Source organism: Dipodomys merriami, unplaced genomic scaffold (genome assembly GCF_024711535.1).
Source record: "Dipodomys merriami isolate MVZ:Mamm:240054 unplaced genomic scaffold, mDipMer1.0.p SCAF_29, whole genome shotgun sequence".
In the NCBI taxonomy this organism is placed as follows: Eukaryota; Metazoa; Chordata; class Mammalia; order Rodentia; family Heteromyidae; genus Dipodomys; species Dipodomys merriami.
The window spans coordinates 388,099-414,227 of record NW_027204381.1 but is presented as its reverse complement, the minus strand read 5'-3'; the positions used below and the strand labels follow the sequence as shown (position 1 = coordinate 414,227).

The following is a 26,129-nucleotide window of genomic DNA, read 5'->3' as shown; positions in this document are numbered from 1 at the left end:
CAGGGAGAAACAGTTGAAAACACATTAAGAACTACTGACAATAAAGACCAAGTGTGTAAATGAATTAACCATGGGCATGATGGGAGTGGGCTGAGCTGTGGAAATGAAGAAGGTATAACTGAGCATGAGAAAAAGAATCTAGCTTCTATGTACTTCACCATACTATTTGTTTACCCAACAAATATCCACATTAGCATCTACCTGTGTGCGCTAGACATTGTGTTAAATAGTGAAGATATGGGAGAAGTACATTACTCAGGAAACTTTGGCTATAGTCCCAGAGCTCAGTTTCTAGCAAACACTGAAACCCACTGTTCTATTTGGTTTTGGCATTTTGCAGAAAAGGATGGTAGCCACGAAGGTTGGGAGAACTAGCTATATTCTGGATATGTTTCAAAGGCAGAACTTGTTACGATTTGACAGTAAATCAACCACTTAGGTGGAGGCAGAGATAGGGAATTTTGTTAGGTTTGAAATATCTATTAAATGGTATCAAAACAAGTGTTTTAAAGCTAGAGGAAGAGATTGGTTCATCTAGGGAGGTGGGATAGATGTAGAACTGTTTCAAGTGTTGAGTTCTGGGTACTTCTAATTCTTCTAAGACTTAGGCAAAGAAGGAACCAAGTAGAATGAGCTGTCTGGAAACTCAGCAGACAAGGGAAGAGAGGAGAGACTCGGGAAGTTAATGGCAAAGAAAAGCTCAGCTGTTATGGATGGACACTGATAAAGACATGATTCCAATTGGATTTACCTTGACATCAAATTGTAGGAAATTTATTACTCTGCAAGGACACTAGATTCCATTTTAGGAAAAAAATTATTGAAAAGATATTCAAAGAAAATTGGAAGCACACAAAAGACATCTCTAAGTAAAAGGAAGTACCAATAAAACAGTATTGGTCATTAGTGCGGAGAACTATTTACAAAGCCCCAGTATAATAGATAAAAGAGTTAAAATTTGTAAAGGCATTTTTTTTATAGTTAAGGGAGACAATTTTTAGGTATCCAAGAGACTTCTGTCCATAGTGTTCATAAACCATCTTCTTTCAGATGATGTTGTAAAAGATGTTCTAGATTTTATCTTTGTGGGGGAGGATCGTGGGAAGAGAAGGAGCAAGAAGAGGAGGAGGAGGAGTGGTCAGGACAAGAGAGGAGAGCAGGGAGAATGTGTGCACGAGCACACACATTGTGTCTTTATTTTAGATGGTCAGCTATGGAGGAAGTTGACTGTTATGTTGGTAGCAACTCAATGGAAAAACTCATAAGGCCCAAACTGAATCCTGCCAACAGTCAGGGGAGTGTGCATTCTTTCTAGTTAATGGTGGAGTGATAGGAGAGCTTACAGTTCTATTCTATAAACGTCTCTTCATATTTTAGAATTCCTTAACGAACATGTAAGAAAACAATTGAAAGGACACTCCCCAAATAAAGCTATCTCTAACTGTCAGAATGAAAACAAATTCACCCCAGTGAACACATGGTCCAGATCTCTACACTCAGAGTTTTGCGACTCAGAAGTTTGAGCAGTTCTGACATCAATATATCAGAGCTCTATTGTTGAACCAGCAATTCCAGTTGAGTTATCCAATCTGCCCAATGCTTACTGGAGGTTAAAACATTAAAAAAGGAAGGTGTTCTTGGTTCCTTTATCCTATTTTCTCCTATCTCCATCTTATTTTTCTTTTAATAAAAAATAGACAACAGGATTAAGTTCAGGATTAAGAATTAGCCTACTTCAGGCTGCAGGTGCACAAACATAATCATAAACACATTTTTATATAATAAATGAAAAACATGTGTTTAGCAAAACATAAGAGGAAAGAAAAACATTGGGGATAATAATAATAAAAACAACAACAGCAGGACGACAAGGAATAATTCACATGTAGAAATTCACCACAAAAGCCCTTTAAAGCCAAGGAGCTGAATTTACAAGTTTATTAGTCAGATTTTACTTCTTGTAATTTTGATATGGAAATGTTATATTTGTACAGTGAATAGTTTAAGAAAAATTCAACAACACTCAGAATGAACACATCCAAATTATACTTTAAGGTGATATAGTTCAAATAAGTCAACACTCCTTTTTCTTTTTCTTTTCTTTCTTTCTTTCTTTTTTTTTTTTTTTTTTGGCCAGTACTGAGGCTTGATACTGGGCCTGGGTGCTGTCCTTTTTGCCCAAGAGTAGGCTCTACCACTTGAGACTATGCATCACTTCTGGCTTTTTCTGTGATTTCACTGGAGATAAGAGTCTCACAGACTTTCCTTCCCAGGCTGGCTTTGAACCGTGATCCTCAGATCTCAGCCTCCTGAGTAGCTAGGATGACAGAAGTGAGCCACTAGCATCCAACATTCCAACATTCATTTTTAAATAAAACTTCATAAAGATTCTGTAGATTATTACATGGATAAGAGAATATTATGAAGAAATATGTGGCTATAGATCCAGCTACTGAAATGAAATAAAAAAAAAGATTTTAACTACGTTTTATCTATTACCACTTACTAAAAAGAAATACATAAAAAGAAAGAAAAAGAAATGAAAGCTGGGCACCAGTGGCTCACAGCTGTTATCCTAGCTACTCAGAAGGCTGAGATCTGATAAAAGAATATTATGTGTAACTTTGTGTTCATTAAGTTGACAACAGGATGAAATGGATTCATTCCATTGAAAGGCCAAATAACTAAAAGTGACCCAGGAAAGTACTGAATACTCAATTAATTCTTCATTTTATCTATGAAAGAAACTGCCACAGTAATAAAAACAAAAATTTAAAAAAAACCACTCCAACCTTCCCAGAAAGAAAACTCAATCCTTAGATAATTGCACTGTGTTTACTATCAGATGTTTTAGAAAGAAATAGAAGCACATTCTCTTTGAAGCTGGGGTTTGCATTTCCCAGGTTCTTTCCCCTGTGGGTGTCCCTAGGGGGCTGTTCATGCAGATGCCCCAGTCCAGTGACCAGAGAAAGAGGGAGGAGCCACCATCAAGATGGAAGATTCGTTTTTTATAACCTAATCGCTGAAGTGACATGCTATTGTTGTTATTGTTGGTCATGGAGCTTGAACTCTAAGCCTGAATGCTGTCCTTGAGCTCTTCAGCTCCAAGTGAGTGCTATACCTCTTAAGCCACAGTGCCACTTCCAATTTTCTGGTGGTTCACTGGAGATAAGAGTCTCATGGACTTTCCTGCCGGGACTGGCTCTAAAACATGAACCTTAGATCTCAGCCTCCTTCCTGAGTAGCTAGGGTTACACGCGTGAGCCACCAGTGCCCACCGTGACATACTATTGTATGCTTTATAACAGATCAATTCTGATACAGAGTCACATGAGATCAGACAAGACTACACAAGGACTCATTTGGGCCCGCTGTAGGGTTTGTCTTACAAAATGAACTTGCAAGAAGTCACACACGGACGTATACTAGTTATTGCAAATAAGGGAAATCATGGGACCTATGTTTCTTTGAGCCTAGCTTACTTCACTTAATATAATTTTAGTGTGGTCTTGTTTGTGATCATTTGGGTAAATGCCCAAAAGTATATGTCTGAGTCAAGCAGAAAAGGTCAGATAAGTTGATGTTAGGGGAATGAACCCCAAGATAAGTATTCAAATGTTTTTTTTGTTTTTTTTTCCTTTCATGCAATTGTTTCTAACATATTTATAAGATGATTTCTTTGTTGCTTTGTATGTCCCTCCCCCATGGTATACCCCCTGCTTTCACTGTATTTGATGTTGGTATAATTTGTGGAGGGGAAGGGAAAAAACAAATAGTTTAACTAGGGATACAGGTGGACCCATTGCAACAATGAGATGTATAAGACGTTATGTCAAAAAACAAACTTTACAACTTTGGTGGGGGGGTGGGGGAGGATGGAGTGGGGGGAGCAGAGGAATATGGGAAGGGATGGGAAGGGGAAACAAAGAGGAGGCAACAATGCTTGATAAGAAATGTACTCGTTATCTTGCCCATGTAACTGTAACTCCTCTGTACGTTATTCTCACAAAAAAAAAAAAAGTCACACACGGATCTCAGATAAGCAAACGCTTGGCTCTACACGGGGAGGGGATACTTATTTTTCTTATTTTTTTAGAGAGTGATGGACGCACACTGTGAGAAGTCTCAAGGGGGGTGCTGGTGGGTTAAAAGAGCGAACGTACAGAAGTTTTATGCATATAGATGGAATATTTTTTTTGCCATGAAATTAAAAGTACAATGCTTTATTTTTAAGTTATATGCAAAATCAGGGATTTACAAAAGACCATGCCTCGCGTTTTTCTATTGTCTGTGCTACCGAGTTGCTGTTAGAATTGTTGGGGGTTGGTGAGAATAGGAAAGACGCCATGCAGTCCAGTGGTCCCTCCCTTACCCCCAGCTCCGCCAATCTTGTCACATGGCTGGCAGAGGAGGAAATGGTCTACAGGAAGGACACACAGTCCCAACCAGGCCATAATGCAATTGCAACAAAAATGTATCCAGCCATGAAACGATACGAAATAGAGCATGGTATTCACTCTTTGAACGGGTCAGTCCCATTTTACAGGTAAGGAAAGTCCACAAAAGGCCATGTTGAAGTTCTCGCAGTTACTCAGAAGGGCTGAAACTCGCTCCAAAGCTGGCCCAGAGCTTTCTCTGAAGCATAACAATCTGAAGCGCCTCCTTAAGTCGTAACATCTGTTCTTCTGTTTCCTTCGTGTTTTTTTTGTTCTCAAGGTTCTGAAGGAAAGTCAATCACGAAGTGCCAAAAACACTCTGGGAAAACCTTCAAGTTGCACTGGGAAGGGAGTATCTAGCTCAATAAATACAGTAATGGCATCTTCGGACGGCCTTGCTGTTCCTTTGGACAAGGGCGAGGAAGGGGAAACAGGCATGCGCTAATGAAGCAATGCTTTCCCGGTGCCAAAACCAAAGATAAAATTGAATCATGACTGCAATTAGCAAGAAAATAAGCTATAACATTGGAATGGAGAAATTAAATGGACGTGCTGTTCTGCAAGTATTAAAAAAAATAAACTAATTCGATCCTGTCAAAGTCCAGGAGAACATGGAAAAACTTAACACAATCTCCTAAAGATCTCCACCCAGAACTGCAGCTGAAGAAATAGCACACAGCATCACACACACACACACACACACACACACACACACACACACACACACACACACACACACACACACACACACACACACACACACACACACACACACACACACACACACACACACACACACACACACACACACACACACACACACACACACGGCCATTTTGAAAGAATCTAAAGTTTGAAAAAGCATCAAAAGCACTATGGGTATCTAGGAAGCCTTTTGCCTAACAAAACTCACTCTGTTTGGTAAAATAGGACCAATTTTTACCACTTTATGCAGTGTCTTTCCTTTACATTGACTTACACAACTCAAAAAGTTTTTCATTGCAATGATAAAAGGGATAGAAGTATTTGGCCAAAGATTGAAGGGTATGTGTTTAGGAAGCAGCAATTAGGATTCAGGGTATATGGCTTTCGAGTGCCTACAATTATGACAAATAATTAAATAACTATAGGATTAGAAAGATGTCAATAAGCTACTATAGTTCAACCTTCATTTACCTTTTAGGAAAACAAATGCCTTTACTGGATGTGCCCTGAGGCTTATCAGGTAGAATTTCGGTACATAAGCGAGGCTGTCCTTATACCCAGAACTGAACGCTGTGGTGCTAAAGACTAAGGCATCTGGGTGTGATGAGCGACGTTGTGAATGCTCACCTTAGCAAACCTTTCATGTCTTAGTGTCCAAGACGTTTGTCATGCACTATACCACACAGTGTAACTACAACACACATCAACCGCTGATCTGAGTGGCGATCACACACCAAAAACTCGTTAAAAACCTGGAACTTCTCTTCCTTTCTACACTCCCTGGTTCATCAAAGACTGCTGGGGAGAAAAAAAACCACCATTCAAGGCACCAACAGTTAACTCAGCCGCTGAGCTAAGTCTTCCTTCTTCTTGAAATTTAGCTTGTTGATAAACTTTTTTCTTTTTAAATTGTGATGCAGCTGTTGTCAGATGAAAGCCTTCTTTTAAATCCTCTGCAGATGTCTGCTTGAAGTTGGATAAAAGTTTTGGTTTTTTTTGTTTTGTTTTGTATCATCTACACATTATTATTTTAGAAGATCCAGGAGGCATCAGTAGAGAGAAATCGGGGCATGAAGCAAGGCCTGTAAAATGCCAGTAGAAAGAACCTGCTTCTTTGCTGTCTGACTCTATACTGCAAAGAAAATCATTCATATCCAGGAATGGATCCCTTTTCACTTCTCAAGAGATAGTCATGACTTGGAAGCAGGTACCAGGATTTTCCTCTATCAAGTGCTGCCTAAAATATGTGCCGATCATCTTGGACTTTGGAAAAAAGTTCCATATTTCCAGCATGCAATGATTAGAAATGCAAAAAATCTGTATTGTTTTTGACCCCTATGGAAAACAGTAGTGACATCTCTTAATAAAACAATTTGCTGATAATTCATAAAAATCTGACTTAATAGAACTTTTCAAGAACATGTGTTATGCAATGATGGATGAAATTCAGACTTTCTTGCATACATCTTGTAGTGGGATTTGATCTCCAACTTATTTTGCTACTCATTTTTGTGCCAGTACTGGGGCTTGAACTCAGTGCCTTGAATTCTCACTTGGCTATTTTGCTCAATGATTTAAACCACACCTCTACTTCAGGCTGTGTGCTGATTAATTGGAGGTAAGAGTCTCTCAGATTTGTCTGCCTTGGATAGCTTTAAACAATGATTCCCAGCTCTCAGCCTCTGGAGTAGCTAAGACTAGGGGCCTGAACCACTGGCACCTGGCTTGATGTTTAATTTTAAAAACACACACAAAAAGACAAGACACACAAAAAATGGAAAGAACCAATCTCAAAATCATACTAGTAATTAGCAGAACTAGTTATTACTAGTTAGTTACTAGTTAGTAATTACAAATATTGTGTGTACATTCAGCCTAATCACTAACTGTTATAGGCCATGGTCCTTTTGTTCACTTATTCCCCTAGAGAAATGGGATCAAAGCATATACAAAATTATGGAGCCATTGTGATCCTCTCCTAAGAACATCCCCCTTTAGTCCCACTGTGTGAATGTCTAGAATCTTGTATAATTTATCACGTCCAAATGTATTTTTTGTCTTTTACTGTCCAGCGTGTTTACTTATCAAATTACAGACACATTCTAGTTACAACAAATGAGGAAAACCATGCAACTTATGTTTCTTTGGGTCTGGCTTACTTGGGACAAAGGGTGAACAAATGCTGCAGTGATATTCACTAGCTACTATGTTGAAAATGAACTATACAACTCATGGGAGAGAGGGGTCAGGAGGGAAAAACTGGGAGAAAACAAGGGAAGACGTGACACTGTTCAAAAATAAATGTATTCATTACCTGACCCAGCTATACCCACACTGTACACCCCCTTTAAATAACAATAAAAAACGATGTATAGTAAAATCATAAAATATGCATTAAAATAGTAATTCATAAGGAAAACATACACCACATTAACTTAAGCTGTTTTTCCTTACTGTTGGCACAAAAGTCATATTCTGCAACTACTGGGGAAGGTCTATCTGAGCCTGTAGAAGGAAACGGCTCTACCAGAAGCAAATATTGCAGAGGTGCTAGGGGAGGCCTGGGTGGAGGAGCATGGCTGTGCATTATACTGCTTCACTGAGCCAAGCAATCCTAATGGCATGTTCCAGTCACTCACGTGTTAGCATTTCTGCTAGCCTGGAGAGGATCTCTGGGCCCTACACCTAATTCCCTTTTGTTCTATGAAAGTCTGTACACACATTTATTTTAATGTCACCTTTGGCATTCTGGAATTCACAGGTCTTGAGCATAATTTAAGAAATATAGGTAAAACATTAACAAAAATATAAAGGAACAATAAAATGAATAATAGGTGCTACATTTCCGTGTGTGTGTGTGTGTGTGTGTGTGTGTGTGTGTGTGTGTGTGTGTTCAGACACAATTCTCCTGAATGAGGATGAAGCAGTTACATGAATGACCTCCTTATAATCGGTATATTTGCTATATTTAAATTTAAGAGCAGGATGCTAAGAAGTTGCTCAATGTGACAAGTGCACAAGATAATGTACATCCACATGGCTTTGGGAAAGGGTTCTAAAAAGAGCAAAGCAGCTGTGCTTTTATAAAATGTAGCAGCCATTAAAATGTACAAAAATACTTGTGTTTACATATAAAATAGGTAATATGCATGAATAATTAGACACAGTGTTCCCCCTTCTTTATTTTTTTTAACAGATCTACTGGACACAGGGCATTTGCACGTGATACAGGAATAAAATACTCTAGACTACATGGGCTGTTTCATGGCTCACATCATCTGTGTGAAGGCTGCTCGCTAGAGTCCTCAGAAAAATCCAAACCAACAAACAACACTCTAGGAGCCATCTTTTCTATCATGACACAGACACCATTGATGCTTATAAACAAATGACCCCACAGATAAAAAACCAAGCTGTAGATGTGCTCTGAGAAACCTTCACACAATACAGAGTCCCAAGTACCTCCCAGCCGAGTGCGCTGAGCTCTGTACTTACTTGGTGCTCGGCCTCTTCTGCAGAGCTTTATCCAGGACTAGAGATGGGGCGCTCCTCCTCCTCTCTGCCAGGGTTTTCATTTTCTGTGGAGGAAAAGATTGCAACACATGAAGACCAGATGGCTTGGGAGGGAAGGAATGGTTGCTTTCCAATCCAATTGTGCATGTTTGGTTTTGCCTATCAAGGAGCCTACAATTGCATCATGGATTGTAAAACTATCACATCTGACTAGGATGGTACCGTACACTGCAGTGTCTCTCACGTCAGGGATGAAAGGCATTATTAGTCAGTTGTTGGGGCTTGAACTCAGGGCCTGGGTGCTGTCCCTGAGCTCTTTTACTCGAGGCTGGTGCTCTATCACTTGAGCCACAGCTCCAGTTCTGGTTTTTGAGTGGTTAATTGGAGTTAAGAGTGTCAGGGGGACTTTTCTGCCTGGGCTGACTTTGAACCTCAATCCTCAGATCTCAGCCTCCTGAGTGGCTAGGATTACAGGTGTGAGCCACCAGTGCCTGGCTTAGATGTGAATTATTATGTCACTCATACCCCAATACACCGCCAGGAAATACACTACCATTTCATAGGCAGGGTATGTCCTCAGCTGGGTTTATAGAAGAAAGGACATGACGAGGTCAAGTAGAGGGAGGAGAAAAACCACTTAAAGCCACACACAAACGAGATCGTTACATACATCGGTGGACTAGCGTTTTCATTTTATTTTAAATTTCAATATTTACACCTTTGGGAATACCTTCTTCCAAATAGACTCGTTTTCTCTAAAGTAGGAAAAAAAAATACAGTATCTTCTTTTTAGGTGACATCTAAATAGAAGGCAAACGGGTAGGTAACCTTGTGTGTTCCCTTTCAATGACCTCTCATTTTTGGCAAATGAGGTTTTATTCAACTTGAACGATCTGGGTAATTACTCTCTAAATTCAGGCTTATATATTTTAACAATTCTAGATACAGCCGTAGCGTCTACGTCCAAGAGACAGATGAGCATATTTAACAATAAAGGCCGTGCCGTCATCAAAGCCATTCTTCCCACCATACCCATTGGGCTGCTTGTGGTCTTGCTCACTGCCTAAGGGCCCAGGCAAGCCGTGCTTGCTCAGGGAACATTCAATATTCAAAACTAACCGGCTAGCTCCGTGTTGGTGTCCGATCACAGGATCACAAAAGAACCACTTCTCAGATAGAGGATTTGAGTATGAATCAGAGATTGACAAGCTGAACGTCCTTAGCACGTTTTTCTTTGCATTTTTAAACATTTCCTACATGCATGCAGTAGGCCTTGATCCAATTCACCTCCTCTCCCTCTCCCTCCCTGCTTCTTAAGACAATTCCATCAGCTACCATGGTTCTCCTTTCATAGTGCATACCAAAGACTTCAACCATACTCAACCCCAAATTTCCTCGACATAGTTCTTATCCCACAAATTCACTGTGTGTCCAGGGGTCCCTCCCAACCATTGGTCTCATCTTTACTCAGTACTGTATTCCCCTGCTTAATCTCTGGCTCATGATTTGGAAACGATAGGCACAAATCAACTTAGCTGGAACAATTATAGAAAACATCCATAGGATGGGAAACAAATGAAAAAGTACCGATGACCTCAATCGAGCATTATTAACCAGGAGCCAGTTTCAGTTCCAGTTTACAGAAAAAAAAAAAAACAAATTCTGTAGCATGTGCATTTGGGGCCTTTCTATTTAAGTTGTCCTCAGATTATTAGCAGATACTAAGCCTTCCTGGGGTGAGTGATTTCAGTAGCCTCTTACTCTTTGTAACCTCTGTTACATCCCTCAGAAACAGAATTCACAGCAATCTCACATCTTGAGGCAGAGGAAGAAGGGAGAAAGCTGGCTCCAAACCATGACTCTTCTGAATCTCGGCCTCTTCACACTGCTAGGATAATAGGTAGGAGGCACCAGTGCCCAGCTTATAAAAGGGGTTTTTATTACCACTTTCTTATGGAAACCTAATGCCAGGAGGTCCCTTACACACAACATGATTAGACTATGTTTCCTCAGTCATAAAACAGATGTGCAAAACAGGCACTGGCGGCATCTACTCAATGCAGCTGGATGCATTAGCAAGCACGAAGTCAAAATACAGGAGTCTATTCTTTTTATTCAAAGTCCTTTTATTTGTACACAGACTTACTCAGCTACTAATGAGATATTCCACGTAAGATAATCAGTCACTTCTCTGGGCATCTTTCTTTGTCTACAAAATGGGAAAATAGGGACTGTAGAGTTTCTTAGGTCTTTCTAGCTCTAATATTTGCCATGAATGTATAAGAAAATAAGCATTATGTGCACCATGCATTTAGGATTCACATAATTTATATTGTTGAAGGGTAATGAAAACTCGTAGCATCAGCCCAGCGCATTGAAACGTAGCCTAGAGATTTAGGTATTAATTCATTCAAAATATACAGGTCTCTCCTGCTCATGTAGCAAACAATAAGGACTGGGAGCTTCTGCATGTTCTTAACAACTACTTGAAATACAATACACTGAAAGAGAGCAAGACTATTGATTGACTGACAAATGTACAATAGTGCAGACTTGTCAGGACAGGTTGAGGGAGCGTCTGTGCTAGCACCAACAACAGATTTTTTTCCAGTTGTTCTGTGACATGGTTCATTATGAAACTTTGCCTCACAGGAAAGAAAAGGTGAGCTTCAAATCATGCCTATTTCCTTTGTTAGCTTAAAAAGATCACTCTCCACGCTACATTTCAGCATTCATAAGTACTTGATGTTTGGACCCAGATGATACAGGATAGACAATAAACAGTTCAGGAAGGCAATATTTTAAAAAGATCAACTTTTAGAAAATCAGATACATCAGAGTAAGAAAAGGAAAAAGGCAGCTGCATTGATTTTTTGGAAATGGTTTTGCTAATGTATGATTTATCTGATATTGACCATCCCCTTCCCTCCCCAAATTAAACTGGCACATGTCTATAATCCCAGCACTCAGAAGGCTGACATATGAAGATTGTGAGTTCAAGGCCAGTCTGGATTATATAGTGCCTCTAAAAACCTAATTAATCAAAATTGTATGTGTCCTAACAAATACATGAGCAAACATGAAGTTGTATCATCTATTCCTCTACAGGGGAAAAGGCAAGGAAAAACCTGGAGAAGTTGTAGAAGAGAATAAGGGTACAGTAATTAAATTTTTAAAAACTTGTTTTTTTTAAACAAACAGCCATTTATTAAGAAAGTATAATATTCATATTAAAGAGAAATCAGATTGTGAATTTTCTGTCTTCTTTCCTCTGACGTTATAGTCAGTTTTGAAGATCACAAAGCCCAAGAGCAAACAGAAGCCTAAAGATGAGAACTAAAAGCTCTAGTTCACTTTTTTGTTTATATTTCAATAATAACACAGAAGTGCAGCAAGACTCCATGAATCGCAACGTGCTTTCTATCTTGTCATTTTTAAGCAACTAGAAGTCTATCATTTATCTCTACCTATCTCTATATGTATATCTATCACACACACACTCAAGCTCCTTTTATATTTCATATATTACTGCTCAAGATTTTCTTTGTTATATTATTTAATTTTCTGCTCCTTTCAAGAGAGCAGAGACTCTGTCTCCAAATTTTCTCCCTTGCTTCTGCAACATTGTTTTTTTCTTAAAAACTCTTAAGGCTTAGTATAATGTCTGGCACAAACTACAAACTCAATAAATGGGGGTTTTAGATGGACAAGAACCTAACCCATCCACTACACCAATACCACCATCACCCCCCCCCCCCCCCACACACACACAAAGAGAGAAAAGCAAAACAAATCTCTAAGGAAGGAATCATCAAGCAGTTGTGAAGGGGCTAGGTTGCAAGTGACAAGCTTGTGCAATGAAAACTACATCATTTAAACATATCGTTGGCATGGTACACAACTATCTCATGAGACACCCACAGGGAATTACTTGACAGCAAAGGGCGCTGGGGTAACTGGATGACTGTGTGCAGAAGACCAGAGCTGGGCTGCTTACTCAGACCACACACAAAAATTAACTCAAAATTGATTCATCACCTGAAAGTCCGAGTTTGAAACGATGAAAATCTTAGCAAGCTGAGTGCCAGTGGCTCAGGCCTGTTAGTCCTTGCTATTCCGAAAGCTGAGATCTGGGGAACCCATTTCAAAGCAAACCCAGACAGACAAATCTGAGAGATTCTTATCTCCAGTTAACCAGCAAAAACAAAAACAAAAACAAAAACCCCAAACAAAAAAACTAGAAATGGGGCTGTGGCTCCAGTAGTAGAGCACTGGCCTTGAGTAGATAAACAATAGAGAGAGACTCGAGTTCAAGCTCTAGTACCAATACACAGGAAGGAAGGAAGGAAGGAAGGAAGGAAGGAAGGAAGGAAGGAAGGAAGGAAGGAAGGAAGGAAGGAAGGAAGGAAGGAAGGAAGGAAGGAAGGAAGGAAGGAAGGAAGGGGGAGGGAGGGAGGGGGAGGGAGGGAGGGAGGGAGGGGGAGGGAGGGAGGGAGGGAGGGGGGAAAGAGGGAGGGAGGGAATCTTAGCAAAAACACAGGCCACTGATAGGTCACCTTGGATGAGGCAATCGATGGGATTCTAGAGGCAGCACCCAAACCACAGCAGCAGCAGCAACAACATCAATTAAACAGACAAGCTGGACATTGGCAATAAGGGGCATTTCCATGTTTCAAGAGATATATACCAATGAAGAGAGTGAATACAATCCACAGATTGCACACCTTAGACCTAATAAGCAATGCCCAGGAGAGGCCAAAGAAATGCCACAACTGGATATGCAGGCGATAAAAGCAGGCCAAGGATCAGAATAGGAAATTCTCCAAAGAAGATATCCGGGCTGCACATAAACATTTGTTCACCAAGATGAGCCACCAAGAAGTGCAAATGGAAACCACAATCACACACACTGCATACACATTTGGATGGTGATCCTGAAAAAGCGAAGGAATTCACTGGTAAGGAGGTGGAGAAACGGGACAGCCATATACTGCTAGCGGGCATATAAGTGGGTGCGGCTACTTGGCAAAACCTCTCGGCAGTTCTTCAAATGGTCACACAGACAGGTGCCATGTAAGATCTTGCAATTCTACTTCTAGCTCCATACTCAAGAGAAATAAGGACATATATCCACACAACGCTTTGAATACAAACATCCAGAACAGCATGACTCATAATAGACAGAAAGCAGAAAACAGAGCCAAGTCTGACAACCGATGAATGGATAAACAATGGTATATTTATGCAACAGAATATTAATGGAGATAAAAGATGAATGACGATGTACCACAACACAGTTGAACTTGGAAAAAATATTATGGTCATGTAGAGAAAAGTCTTGAAAGACCATCTATTGCATGAGTTCAGTTATAGAAACTGTCCAGAATAATCGAATCTATAGACATCATTGACTCCTGTTTGTCTGTGGTTTTTTTTTGGGGGGGGGATTGGAGCTTTGGGAAACAATGACCAGTTAATGTGTAGTGTCCTTTTTTTAAGGTACAGCTCTAAAACCAATTGAGGAATTCTGCAATGAATCTAAAAGCCATTCAGTGTCAAGTGGGAGAATTGTTTGATATATGAACTATACATGCTAAAAACAACAACAAAAAACTTTTTTCACTACTCAACTCCCAAACCGCTGGCTTCTATTCCAGCAAACTTGTTTATAGACAGAAGCTGTAATTTTCTTCTTTCTTGTAACCATTGCAAAGTACCACATAGGAAAATGTAAACCCGCGTCGTCTCTGCTTTCTGCCTAGCCATTTTTGCATCACAATGGTGTTCCAGTGGTTCTCTTAGTTGAATTCCTCAGAGATTTCAGGGATTCGCTGACCTGGTTACCATACCACCATGCCTCCCAGCTCTACCCAGGGGTGGCAAGTGGCAAATTCTCAGGAGTAGTGCATCACGTCAACAGATTGATGTGATGATGGTAGAGATCAAGATGGGTATCACACCTATCATCTGCTTTGTTGAATGGCAAGAAATTCAATACATAAAGTAAAACTAGGGTGAATGAGAGAAGGGGTGGGGAGAATATTGAAAGGGGTGACACTGATCAAGATGCCCTGTGTTCATACACTGCTTTGATGAATGGCAGCTCCTCTGTGCAACTACTTAAAGATATTAAAAGTGCTTTAAATATGTTTAATTATTTCATTTTAATTATTAGTTTTTGCAGCAAGCACATGATACTTAAAGGTGCCAACCCAGGCATGCTTCTGTAGGAAAAATGAAATTGTAATCAGGTAACCCAAGAAGACAAGCTCTCTGTTCATATTGCCAACAATTCAGAGAGACACTTTTCATATAACAACTGAGGACAGAATCAGATTTTTAACTTATGAGCCAAGAGATACGCCCTCTGCATTTTTTTTTACAACCTCTCAATCATTGTGAATCGATATCCTTCTTAGCACTCCTAGCGATGAAAGACAAATAAAGTGTATCAAAATAACGAGGGAGCAGACTGAAGTCAGAGGTTAACGGCAACTTTTCATGATTTGTCTAGAATCAAAATCTACGCACTTGAGTCAAATGTAACTGAGATGGAAGGAAGTGACTTTCAAGCATTTGACATAAAATAAGCAGAACATTAAAATAAGGGCTCTGAGGAAAGTTGTTTTTTAAAGAAGAAATCCACACTTTCAAGGCTAGAGAAATATGTCATCAAACTATCAAATTTACAAACTAGTTTACTCAAATTTGACTATGCTTCCTTTACAGGCTAGTTGGTACAATCTGGTGAGCAATATACTCATTTTTTTTTCTTGCCTTTCTTGCAGGTCTGAAGCAATTTTTTGTGGAGTCATACTCAAGCCATTGGACAATTCTAGTTAAAAATATTAGCTCTACAATTCAAAAATATAACCTCACTTCTGGCTATGACAACATGATCTAGAACACTCACTCAGCAAACCAAAGCCTCTCATTATTGTCAATTGGCCCTGTGATAAAAAGCAATCTTTTTGAAAGGTATACTACATAGTCCAGGGGCTGGTCTTCAACTTATTATACAGCCAAGTCTGGCCTTGAACTCAGGATCCTCTTGCTTCAGTCTCCCATGTGCTGGGATTATAATGGGTGACACTATGCTCAGCTAATATAGTCTTAGATATATTTGTTCATCAGCCATCCTATCCAGAATCAGTTTGTGCATCTACCTAAAACAAGTATCATCACAGTACAGACCACAGTGGGAGGTAAAATTCCTTCTGAGGTTAAAAAAGAAACAAATGTTTCTTGGGGCTATTTCCTCTTCCCACAAGACAACAATAACCCTGAAGTACAACTGAGCATGTGAAATGGAGTGTAAAGAGATTGGCCCTAGCAGACAGTGGGATCCAACTATTGGGAGTCCTATGGCATGACTTCTCAGATTCTCTCTAAAGTGACTATGATCCCTGTGCTACCTGCCACAGGGAATCCAAGGGAAGCATACAGATGAGAATTCTCTGAAATGAAAAGCACTTTGACAATGTAACATTCTTAGAGGCTCTGAAGTGCCTATGCATAAATAGACATGCCACCATGGAAGTCCCTTCTTCTCTATTACCCTTTGTCCCTCTCTCTGAATCTCTGTCCATATGGAATTCTGGGGTATCCCTAATGACCTTTGGATTGCCTGGGTCTTGTTCTTTTTTTTGGGGGGGGGTCCGGTCATGGAGCCTGAACTCTGGGCCTGGGCGCTGTCCCTCAGTTCTTCAGCTCAAGGCTAGCACTCTACCATTTGAGCCACAGCGCCACTTCTGGCTTTTTTTCTTTTTGCTTATGTGGTGCTGAGGAATCGAACCCAGGGCCTCATGCATGCAAGGCAAGCGCTCTACCACTGAGCCATTTTCCCAGCCCCTGGGTCTTGTTCTTTAGCCTGGCTACTAGACTCAAGATTTGGTCACGATTCCCTTAGAATAGCACTCAAGTACACAGGTCAATTGCCAATGGGATGCTCCCTGTCTACTAATCCCCAACAGGGCAGGTCTCCCACACCTTCTCCCACCAAGACTCTCTTGAGATGATAGCACTCATTCAACCAGGGCACCTATGATAAATAGGGGAAACTCTGGACACTCCAGAGTTTTTATGGTTTTGTTTTTCCTGGTTGTCGGGCTAGAACTCAGGACTTGGGAGCTGTCGCTGAGCTCTTTTGCTTCAGACTAGCGCTCTACCACTTCTGGTTTTCTGGTGGTTTATTGGAGATGAGAGTCTCATGGACTTTCCTCCCCACGTTGCCTTTGAACTGTGATTCTCAGATCTCAGCCTCCCGACCAGCGCCTAGTTTCCTTCTACTTTTAAGTGGCTGCCAACCCATGCCCTAAACTAGGAAGTGGTACAAAATAGTGACAGGCGAAGGTGCCACACGTATGTGTAGATACACTCAGGTGACCTGTAGAGTTTTGAGGACACGGGTATGACGCAATGGATTCTCAGGAAGTGTATGCATGGTGTCTCCAGAGATTTGGGTGAAAAACTTTTCAAATAAAACTTGCACTGAAAGAACAATTTGCTCTCCTGAAGAGGAGTGAGAGGTTTTTTGTTTTTCTTAGCCAAGATATTCTCCGGGAGGGTACTGTGGCTCTAGGGACGGGTAGCACATTGCGTCATGGTGACATTACTTTGACATGAAGCAACAGCTGTGATGCACAAAGTAGTTACAGACCTGTGAATTGTGGATTTTCAGCCTGCCAGTTCTGTCTCTATTCACCAAGGTGGACTCAATTTTCAAAATTCATCATTGAAGGCCTACCACCAAAATGGTATCCCTAACTTTTATAAACATTTTAGTTTATTCTAGTCTAGTCAGAAATGACTTAGTTGTTTTTTTTTTCTTTCATGCTAAAATGCTTAATGCCCTTTTTTTTTTTCTTTCTGCTGTTGTTGTTCAAGTCCTGGGACTTGATCTCAGAGCCTGGGCCCTGAACTTTTGTACCGAAGGATAGTGTTCTACCACTTTGAGCAAAAGCACCATTTCGAGCTTTTTGATGGTTAACTAGAGATAATTTCATGAACTTTCCTGCCTCGGTGGACTTTGAATCGCAATCCTCAGATCTCAGCCTCCCGAGTAGCTAGGATTACAGGTGTGAACCACCCGCACCTGGCTTCCAGTCATGTTTTAAGTAAGAATAACTTGATGTGAGATCATTTTCTTTCTTTATTCTTTCAGACTCAAGACATAACATTTACTGAATTGAAAGCATCTCAACTGAGTTCCCACACACAATTTCCCACACCAGAGTCACCTGAGGCTCAGGGCTCCTACACATAACTTAGAAATACAGTCTTGAGTCTATTTAGAGAATATTTCTAACCCTTCCCAGCAGTAAGCAAGGCTCAGGTGTCAGCATGGAGGTAGGGCCTGGCTGATGAGTTCCCAGATTACTTCTGCCTTATACAAGAGCCTCAGAGTCGCAGATATCAAGGCCTAAAACCCAGGGAGTTCCCAAAGCAATTAGGCCAGTCGGGTATCAATGCGGGCCACCATTAGCTAATGTCCTACTAGTGGCTGCAGTGGGTAGAACAAGAATTTTCTGTACCTGATTTTATGTAATTCACCTTGTGAATTAAGGACAGAAAAGGACCCTAGTTCAACCATGAGCGAAATGTTTTGTTCTCAGTACCAAAGAGCAAAGCTTACTAAGACACTTTAATTAAGTCCCCAATACCACACACACACACACACACACACACACACACACACACACACACACACACACGATGAAAGTTAGCTCGTTGGAAATGTTCTAGACAATGCTAGAAACAGACTTGGATCCAGAGAATGTAGAAAGTAAATAGTAAAGTAGAATGAAGTTTGTAGCAGAAGTTGCTACATTTTATTTTTATTTATATGTTTATTTATTTATAGTGGGGGCTGAACTCTGGGCTTTGGCACTGATCCTCAGCTCTTCAGTTCAAGGCTAGTGCCCTACCACTTGAGCCACAGCGCCACTTCCGGCTTTTTCTGCTTATGTGGTGCTAAGGAATCGAACCCAGGGCCTCATGCATGCGAGCCAAGCACTCTACCACTGAGACACCTTCCCAGCCCAGAAGTTGCTGCATCTTAAAATGCTAGAGCTATTTTAAAATAATTTTCTCTCACCCCATGCCTTTAAGCCTCTTTCCTACCCCAGCACTCACCTAGTTCAATAGATTTTAATTAGTATGGAAACCAAAAGGTCAGTGTGTTTGACCCCAAGTCTTTCCTGAAACTGAATGCAGGTTTGAATATATTCTTCTATGGATCCCAAACTATTTGGTTCAAATAATGGCTGTTTTCAAGCATATATGATTCCAGAAGAATTTAAAGCATTATCTGCATGATGTTATTTACTGTAGAGCCCTCATTTTAGGAATTCCTGTGCAACTTAATTGTCTAGTCTTTTGAAGTATCCCAGTGATGGAAAAATCTTGGTCCTCGCGGGGTGGATTTGATTTTTAGAAACAGTCAAAATTTCTGATTAGAAAACAAAATAAAGAGATCCAGGCAGGCTAATTCTACTAGAGATCAAAAGAATACATGTGGCTGGCGAACAGAGACATCTTACATAGCATCTAAAAGCGAGTTCCTCAAAATCAGCCACCTTAGGACCTTTGAACATGCTGCTGTTCCAACTCCCTAAGAACTTTCTGTTGCATGCTCCTTTTTTAAAAAATTTTTACGTAAGGGCTAAGGATAAGAGTTAAAAAACATACCACCTGGATGGCAAGCACACGGAGAGACGTTCAGAGCATCACTCAGTAAGGAAGCTGCGAACCCAAACCATGAAGAAGACTATAGTCCAAAAGGCAGATAACAACACGTGCTGGAGAGAATTCTGACAAGATGGACTCTCTGACACACTGGCGAAAATGTGAAATCACTTCAGAAAACAAGTAATGGAACATCCCTCAACTGCTAACGATACACCCCTAATGTATGACCCTGTCATTCTGCACCGAAGTATTATACAAAAGAAATGCGAGTGGTTGGGAAGGTGGCTCAGTGGGAGAGCGCTTGCCTTGCATGCATGAGGCCCTGGGTTCGATTCCTCAGCACCACATAAGCAGAAAAAGCCAGAAGTGTCACTGTGGCTCAAGTGGTAGAGTGCTAGCCTTGATTTGAGGGACAGCGCCCAGGCCCAGAGTTCAGGCACCATGACCATCAAAAACAAACAAACAAGAAATGCAAAAGTGGGTCCATGCAGACTCACAGGTGAATGTTTACAGCTCCTAAAAACTGGAAATAACCCGAATGCGCACCCACAGGCGAATGGATAAATGAACATTCACAGGTGGAGCATCCTTACTCTGGAAACTTGACATCTTCAATGTTCCAAACTCTGAAGGTTTCCAAGGGCTGATAAGTCTTCAGGAGAAATGTGCATCCAGATCTCACAGTGTGACAGTCCAAACACAGTGTATAAAATGATCTCCAGGGATGTATAAATGAGTTTCATGCCGTGACTTCAGTGTCATCCCTGACATATCCCATTATCCATAAGCAAATAGTTCCAAATCTGAAATTCCTCTGGTCCCAAGTGTTTTGGATAAAGCAAAACTACTCAACAATCAAAGGCACTGCTGTATACAGTATGAATATCAAAATAATTATATTGAGTGCAAGAAGGCAGATGAAAAAGAAAAACTAGAATCCTTTTATAAAAGTCCTTTAAAGGCCAGGCTCCATGGCTTACACCTGTCATCTTACCTAATCAGGAGGCTGAGATCTGAGGATTGAGGGTGGAAGCCAGCTGAGGCAGGAAAGTCTGTGAGCCTATTTCCAATTAACTGCCGAAAAGCTGGAGGTGTAGCTGTGGCTCAAGTGGTAGAGTTCTAGTTTTAAGCAAATAGCAAAGTTCAGGAACAGTGCCCAGGCCCCAAGTTCAAGCCCCAAGACTGGCATATACACACAACAAGTCTTTAAACTGAAAATGTAATCCATAGTGACAACCTTAGACTAGTGATTGCTCGGGAATGCAGATCTGATTTCATAGGTTCCTATTTATTTATTTTTTTGGGTCCAGTCGTGGGGCCTGAACTCTAGGCCTGGGCGCTGTCCCTAAGCTCTTCAGCTCAAGGCTAGCGCTCTACCACTTGAGCCACAGCGCCACTTCCGGCTTTTTTCTTTTTGCTTATGTGGTGCTGAGGAATCGAACCCAGGGCCTCAGGCATGCAAGGCAAGCGCTCTACCACTGAGCCACCTTCCCAGCCCTCATAGGTTCCTATTTATTGTACATCAATTATACCTCAGTGAAGCTATAAATCAACCTTAGCTCTTTAGGTGCACCAGCCACAATGCAAGGGTTCAACAGGCATATGTAGGTAGTGGCTACTGAACAAGACATTACAGATAAAGTTTCACCATCGAAGTCCTCCTCAACAACATTGCTCCAAACTAGGGGTCAGGAAGCTGCTCACAGGGACCCCACAGCATGTTTTTCTATATAAAGTTTGATTGGTACACAGCTAGGCCCATTCATGTACGTATTGTCTATGTTGCTTTTCTAAATAAAGTTTTATTGGTACACATCTAAGCCGACTCATTACATATTGTCTGTGCTGCTTTAGGCAAAGCTAAAATAGCTGCAGTGAACCATAAAGCCTGAGGCCAGGGCCCATGCCTGTCCTGTTAACTGTTCTACAATTAACCCCAATGATACCTATTAGGCAACAGTCTGGAAGCCTATAGATAAAGAGCCTCTCTCCTCATGGTTCTCATATTCTGGTGCAGGTAACAGGTAAGAAACAAGTGAATACAAAAACAGCAGGTGACACGCAACACTAAGATAACAGTAAGAATGGCTGCACCGCTGGCGGGGTGACCCCCTTTTATGTAAGAACTTCCCAGTGAGAGGCTCTGTGGTCTGAACAATACGAAGGTGTCAACAGCACAGGCAGGTGTAGGGGAATCTGGAAACACCAATCTCTCAAAACAAGAAGGAATAGGATAACTTGATCATGAGAAAGAAGGCCCACACAGCTGGCTAATAAGGAGGAAAAGGAGAAAAAGGAGGAGTAGACAAGGCTAAGAAAAGAAATCTGAATTTTGTCATGCATGGGATGTCAAGTGCATCAGAATTTTAAGCAGGTAAGTAACGCGATTGATTTACATTTTGTGGTGGTGGTTGTTGGTTTGAGACAAGTTCTCACAAAGTAGGCCAGGCTGGCCTGAACCAAAAAATGAAAATAAAAATAAATCCTCCTCAAGACTCCAGAGGGCAGAGATTGTACGCATGTACCACGTGATCAGCTTAATTCCCATGCATACACAGATCACAGGTGCTACTAAATGGGGGCTGGGTCATAGGAAAGACAAGAGAGGTGTCAGAGAGACCTCATGACTTCTGCAAAGGAAAGGGAGAGATGGAGGTGGTTAGCTGAGCCTTAAGCATCAGCAGTTATTACTAAATGGGAGGAAGTCAAGCTCCTTTCAAGGGAAAATAGCTCTCTCTCCTGAACTGGTTGGTGCAGAGGAAATGAATTGAAACAGATCCTAGATTTGGAGTTCAATTGAGACCCAATTTTATACGATATATGTATATATGTCTCTCTCTATACACACATATGTCTGTATATACACATACATTATAATCCTTTCAATTTGATATTTGCTTTACCCAGCCATCTTGGCAAAGGTAGGCACTGGTTTGGTGAAGCATAAACCTGTTACGCTTTGTGATGTGTGGTACCATCTTAGAGACAGGGGCTCTCTTCATAGCAAGGACACCGGAAGGAGGCAGAGCAAGTCTTCATTTATAGGACAAGTGCCATGGGCAGAAGATGTAGCTGCTCTCCCGTGCTTGCTTCCCGGGCCTGCATGCTTTATAGTTACATTTAGTTACAGGCTTAGTTACTGCTTAGGAAGATAATCCTTTGATTTTTCTTTTCCTTTCCAATTCCTTAAGATGATCTAAATAAACAATTCTTTAAAAATCAGTATCAATTATGGCGTCTTCACTTGTCATCCTAAATGTACTGAGACCCTGGTAAATTCACCGTTTATTTGGGAAGACCCCCCCTCTCTCTCACACACCCCATCTCTGAAGGGAGAAAGAGACAATCAGCAGCCTCCATACGTCAAAGACTGAGAGCCAGAACCACAACCCATACATCAAGTTCACACACACTCCTAGATGGCTTTGCTTCAAGGTCAAGGCTGTTGGGCTGCTGGCTGGCGCGCGTTTCCACGCTCGCTTCCCCCTCCCGGCCCCTTCCTAGCCTCCCTTCACCTGACCTTTAGCCAAGCCGCCAACCTGCCAGGTGGGAAGATTCATGACAGGCTGTAAAATCTGCACGAGCTTCAAGGGAGCCCGTGTAACCCCCTCATCACAGCAATGCCACGGCTTCCAATATTTCCCAAGGGAGAACTAGGGGATCCCTTTAATCACCCCGACTTGTTTTTCAGAGAGGCTGGAAAAGGCCATCACCATAATAAGCAGCAACAACAACAAAAATGAGCCAAATATCAGAAGGTCTGGGGCTGGAGGAGGGGAGGAAGGGGGGAGGAGGAGGGGGAGGAGGAGGAGGAGGAGGCGGTGGCAGATGGGGGCCAGAACAACCCCCCCCCCCAGCAATTCCCAAGAGGACTGCCACAAGCCAAGGCTGGCTGCCCTTGATGGGGGGACCGGGCCAAAGAAACCCGACACGGGTTTATCCGAACCTCCTCCGGGCCCCGCGGCTGCCGCCTTTATCCCCAGCAAAAGCTACAAGTTGTGGCCTGCGGGGTTCCCAGGGCGCCGCCCCGCGCTCACGCCCACCCCGAATCCGGGGCCGGCTCCGGGCGCCCCCTCCGCCCCCCAGCCCAGCTCCCGGCCGGTCCGCGCCCCACAGTGGGACCGTTAGCGCCCCCTGCCCGCACCCCCAAATCCCGCATCCACCTGAGACCCCTGGGCGTGGGAGCGGCCAGGTGAGGCGGCTCGGACGCTGGGGCCCCCTCCGAGCCCGCTGCCCAGGGAGCCTGCAGCGGGATTAGAACTCCAGACCGCGGGGATCGCGGGGAGCAGGAGGGGGGGTGCCCCCTGGGATGGGGAGCGGGAAGGCGGGAGCGTAGAGGACCCGCAGGGCTGTTGCCTCCTGCGGTCGCCCGCGGGGCTCGTGGTGGGGAAGGCGGCCAAGGAGGGGCGTGGGAGATGGGGGGTTAGCGTGGGCATGCGGGAGGGGGTGCGGTGGGGGGCGTGGGGATGCGGGGTCGTGTGGAGAGATCATGCGGGGGGGGCGGGGGGCTCTGCGGATTGTGTGGGAACGCGGGCTCCAGCGGAGACACTGAGGTGGTGCGGGGATGCGGGGGGTGCGGGGATGCGGGGGGAGGGTGGGGATGCGGGGGGAGGGAGGGGACGCGGGGGGGAGGGGATGCGGAGGGTGAGGGGATGCAGGGGGTGCGGGGATGCGGGGGGGGGGTGAGGGGATGCGGGGATGTGGGGGGTGCGGGGATGTGGGGGGTGCAGGGATGTGGGGGGTGCGGGGATGCGGGGGATGCGGGGTGCGGGGATGGGGGGGTGCGGGGGATGCCGGGGGGGGGTGCGGGGATGCGGGGGGGTGCGGGGATGCGGGGGGCGGTGCGGGGATCGTGCGAGGACAGGGGCCTTGCGGGGATGCGGGGGTCGTGCAGGATCGTACCCGGATGCGGGGTCCTGCGGGGATGTGGGCTGGGGTGGGGGGGAACAGGCCTCCGCCCGCTCCGCGTCCTCACCTTCCTGGTGCCCGGTCCTCCGGCGAGCTGAGATACGCCCGTCAGGGAAGAGGAGCGCCCCGGCTGCCCCCCGAGAGCATCCTGCTGGGGGGACATCGCTTCCATGAAGACAACTGCAAGCAAACCCCCGGCCAGGAGAGGGCTACGCGGTCATGTCCACGGGCGGGAGAGGAGGCTGCAGGGGCGAGGACGCGCGATCCGAGGCTGCCAGGCTCGGTCCCGGGGCGCTCAGCTCAAGCGAAGAGCCGAGCTACAGGGGTGCAGAGGCTGCGCCTCCCGTCGGGGCCATGAACCTCGGGCTGCGCCGGGCTCCGCTCCGCGCTCGCTGGGCCGCCGCACCGCCCCGCGGGCTGCAGCGGACGACTGCAGCACCGGCCCGTCGCCGGCCCCGCCCCGGCCCCGCCCCTCCGCAGGGCAGGCCCCGCCCCTCCGCGCAGGCCCCGCCCCTCCGCAGGGCAGGCCCCGCCCCGAGCCCCGCCCCGCGGAGCTCCCGCCTGGAGATCCCAGGTCACCGTGGCCCCGGGGCCGCGTCACACACGCCCGGGCAGGGGGTGTCTCCTCGGGTCCCCCCCAACCGCCGCCGCGCCCCTCCCTGTGCCCGCCCGCGCGGGGGGGGGGCGCGGGGTACCGGCGCTGCCCGTGGAGACCTCAGCCAGAAGGCGGGAGGGGCAGTGATTCTTGCCTAGATGTCCTCGGGTTGCTAGGGGGGACCGCCGGCCCCCCTCCCTCCCCCCATTCCGCGACACCCCCTCTTCCCTTCTCCTGAGGCCTGGGGATAGACTTCTCCGGGCCCGGGCTGTGCACGTGTGCAGCGCCCTCACCCTCTGGTGCAATCACGAGCTGGTCTAGGTGACCCCCACCTCGGGGAGGGGAGCGGAGGGGAGGGAGAGGGGAAGGGGAAGGGAGGGGAGGGGAGGAAAGGGGAGAGGAAGGGGGGAGGGGAGGGGAGGTCCGCAGCCTCCCCACTGCTCCAGGCACCAGGGCTTCCTGCTGTCTGTCTGCCTGCGGAGAGAAGGGGAGGGGAGGGGAGGGAGAGGGGGAGGGGAAGGGAGGACGGGAGGGAGGGGAGGGGAAGGAAGGGGAGGAGGAGGAGAGGGAGAGGAGGAGGGGAGGGGAAGGAAGGGGAGGGGAGGGAGAGGGGGAGGGGAATGGAGGGGAGGAGGAGGAGAGGGGGAGGGGAGGAAGTAAAGGGAGGGGGAGGGGAGGGGAGGAGGAGGAGAGGGGGAGGGGAGGAGGGGAGGAAGTAAAGGGAGGGGGAGGGGAGGGGAGGAGGAGGAGAGGGAAGGAAGGGGGAGGGGAGGAGGAGAGGGGGAGGGGAGGGGGGAGGGGAGGCCGGGATGCTGGTCCGGCTTGGGAGAAGATCACCCCGCGTGGGAGCGTTTGTCAGCTCTCTGCGCGGAGCACAGAACTTCCTGTCAGCGCCAACAGTGGCCTATTCTCTTCTTTTCTTGAGGCGCACACATAACATCCGAGGGGGGGAGTCCGCAGCCGGCTGGGGCGGGCGCGCCGCTCCGCGGGGCTGGCCTCGGTAGCTGGCATTCTTCCCTTGGAGTCGGAGGGACGGAGGGACGGGCGAGGGAGGCCCTGGCCCGACGGTGAGGCCCTGGCCGTGGGACACCAGGCTGGGGGGGAGGTGGGTGTGTCTGGGCTCCTCCGGAGGTGACGGCCAGTGCGCGGTGACTGGGACGGGACTGGGAAGAACAGGCTGCTGGCTAGCTCCAATCCAGAGCAGGGAGTGCTGTCCAAAACACACCGCTGCTAGCTCCGCCATCACCCAAACCCTGGCGTCCTCAGTTATGGGAGAACTGGGG

At 44.8% G+C, this 26,129-nt stretch overlaps 1 protein-coding gene across 1 annotated transcript in view; it reads right to left on the bottom strand.

Moving 5' to 3' along the window:
* The window catches only part of Arhgap20 (Rho GTPase activating protein 20), a 56,903-nt gene extending 32,397 nt beyond the window's left edge, over positions 1-24,506 (bottom strand). Inside the window, exons 1-2 of the mRNA XM_070038140.1 lie at positions 24,319-24,506; positions 8,637-8,719 (exon numbers count right to left, since the gene is read on the bottom strand). Of these exons, the coding sequence (XP_069894241.1) occupies positions 8,637-8,719; positions 24,319-24,423 (188 nt within the window). The 5' untranslated portion in view covers positions 24,424-24,506. The remainder of the gene's footprint in view (positions 1-8,636; positions 8,720-24,318) is intronic.
* Between the last annotated feature and the right edge of the window lie 1,623 nt (positions 24,507-26,129).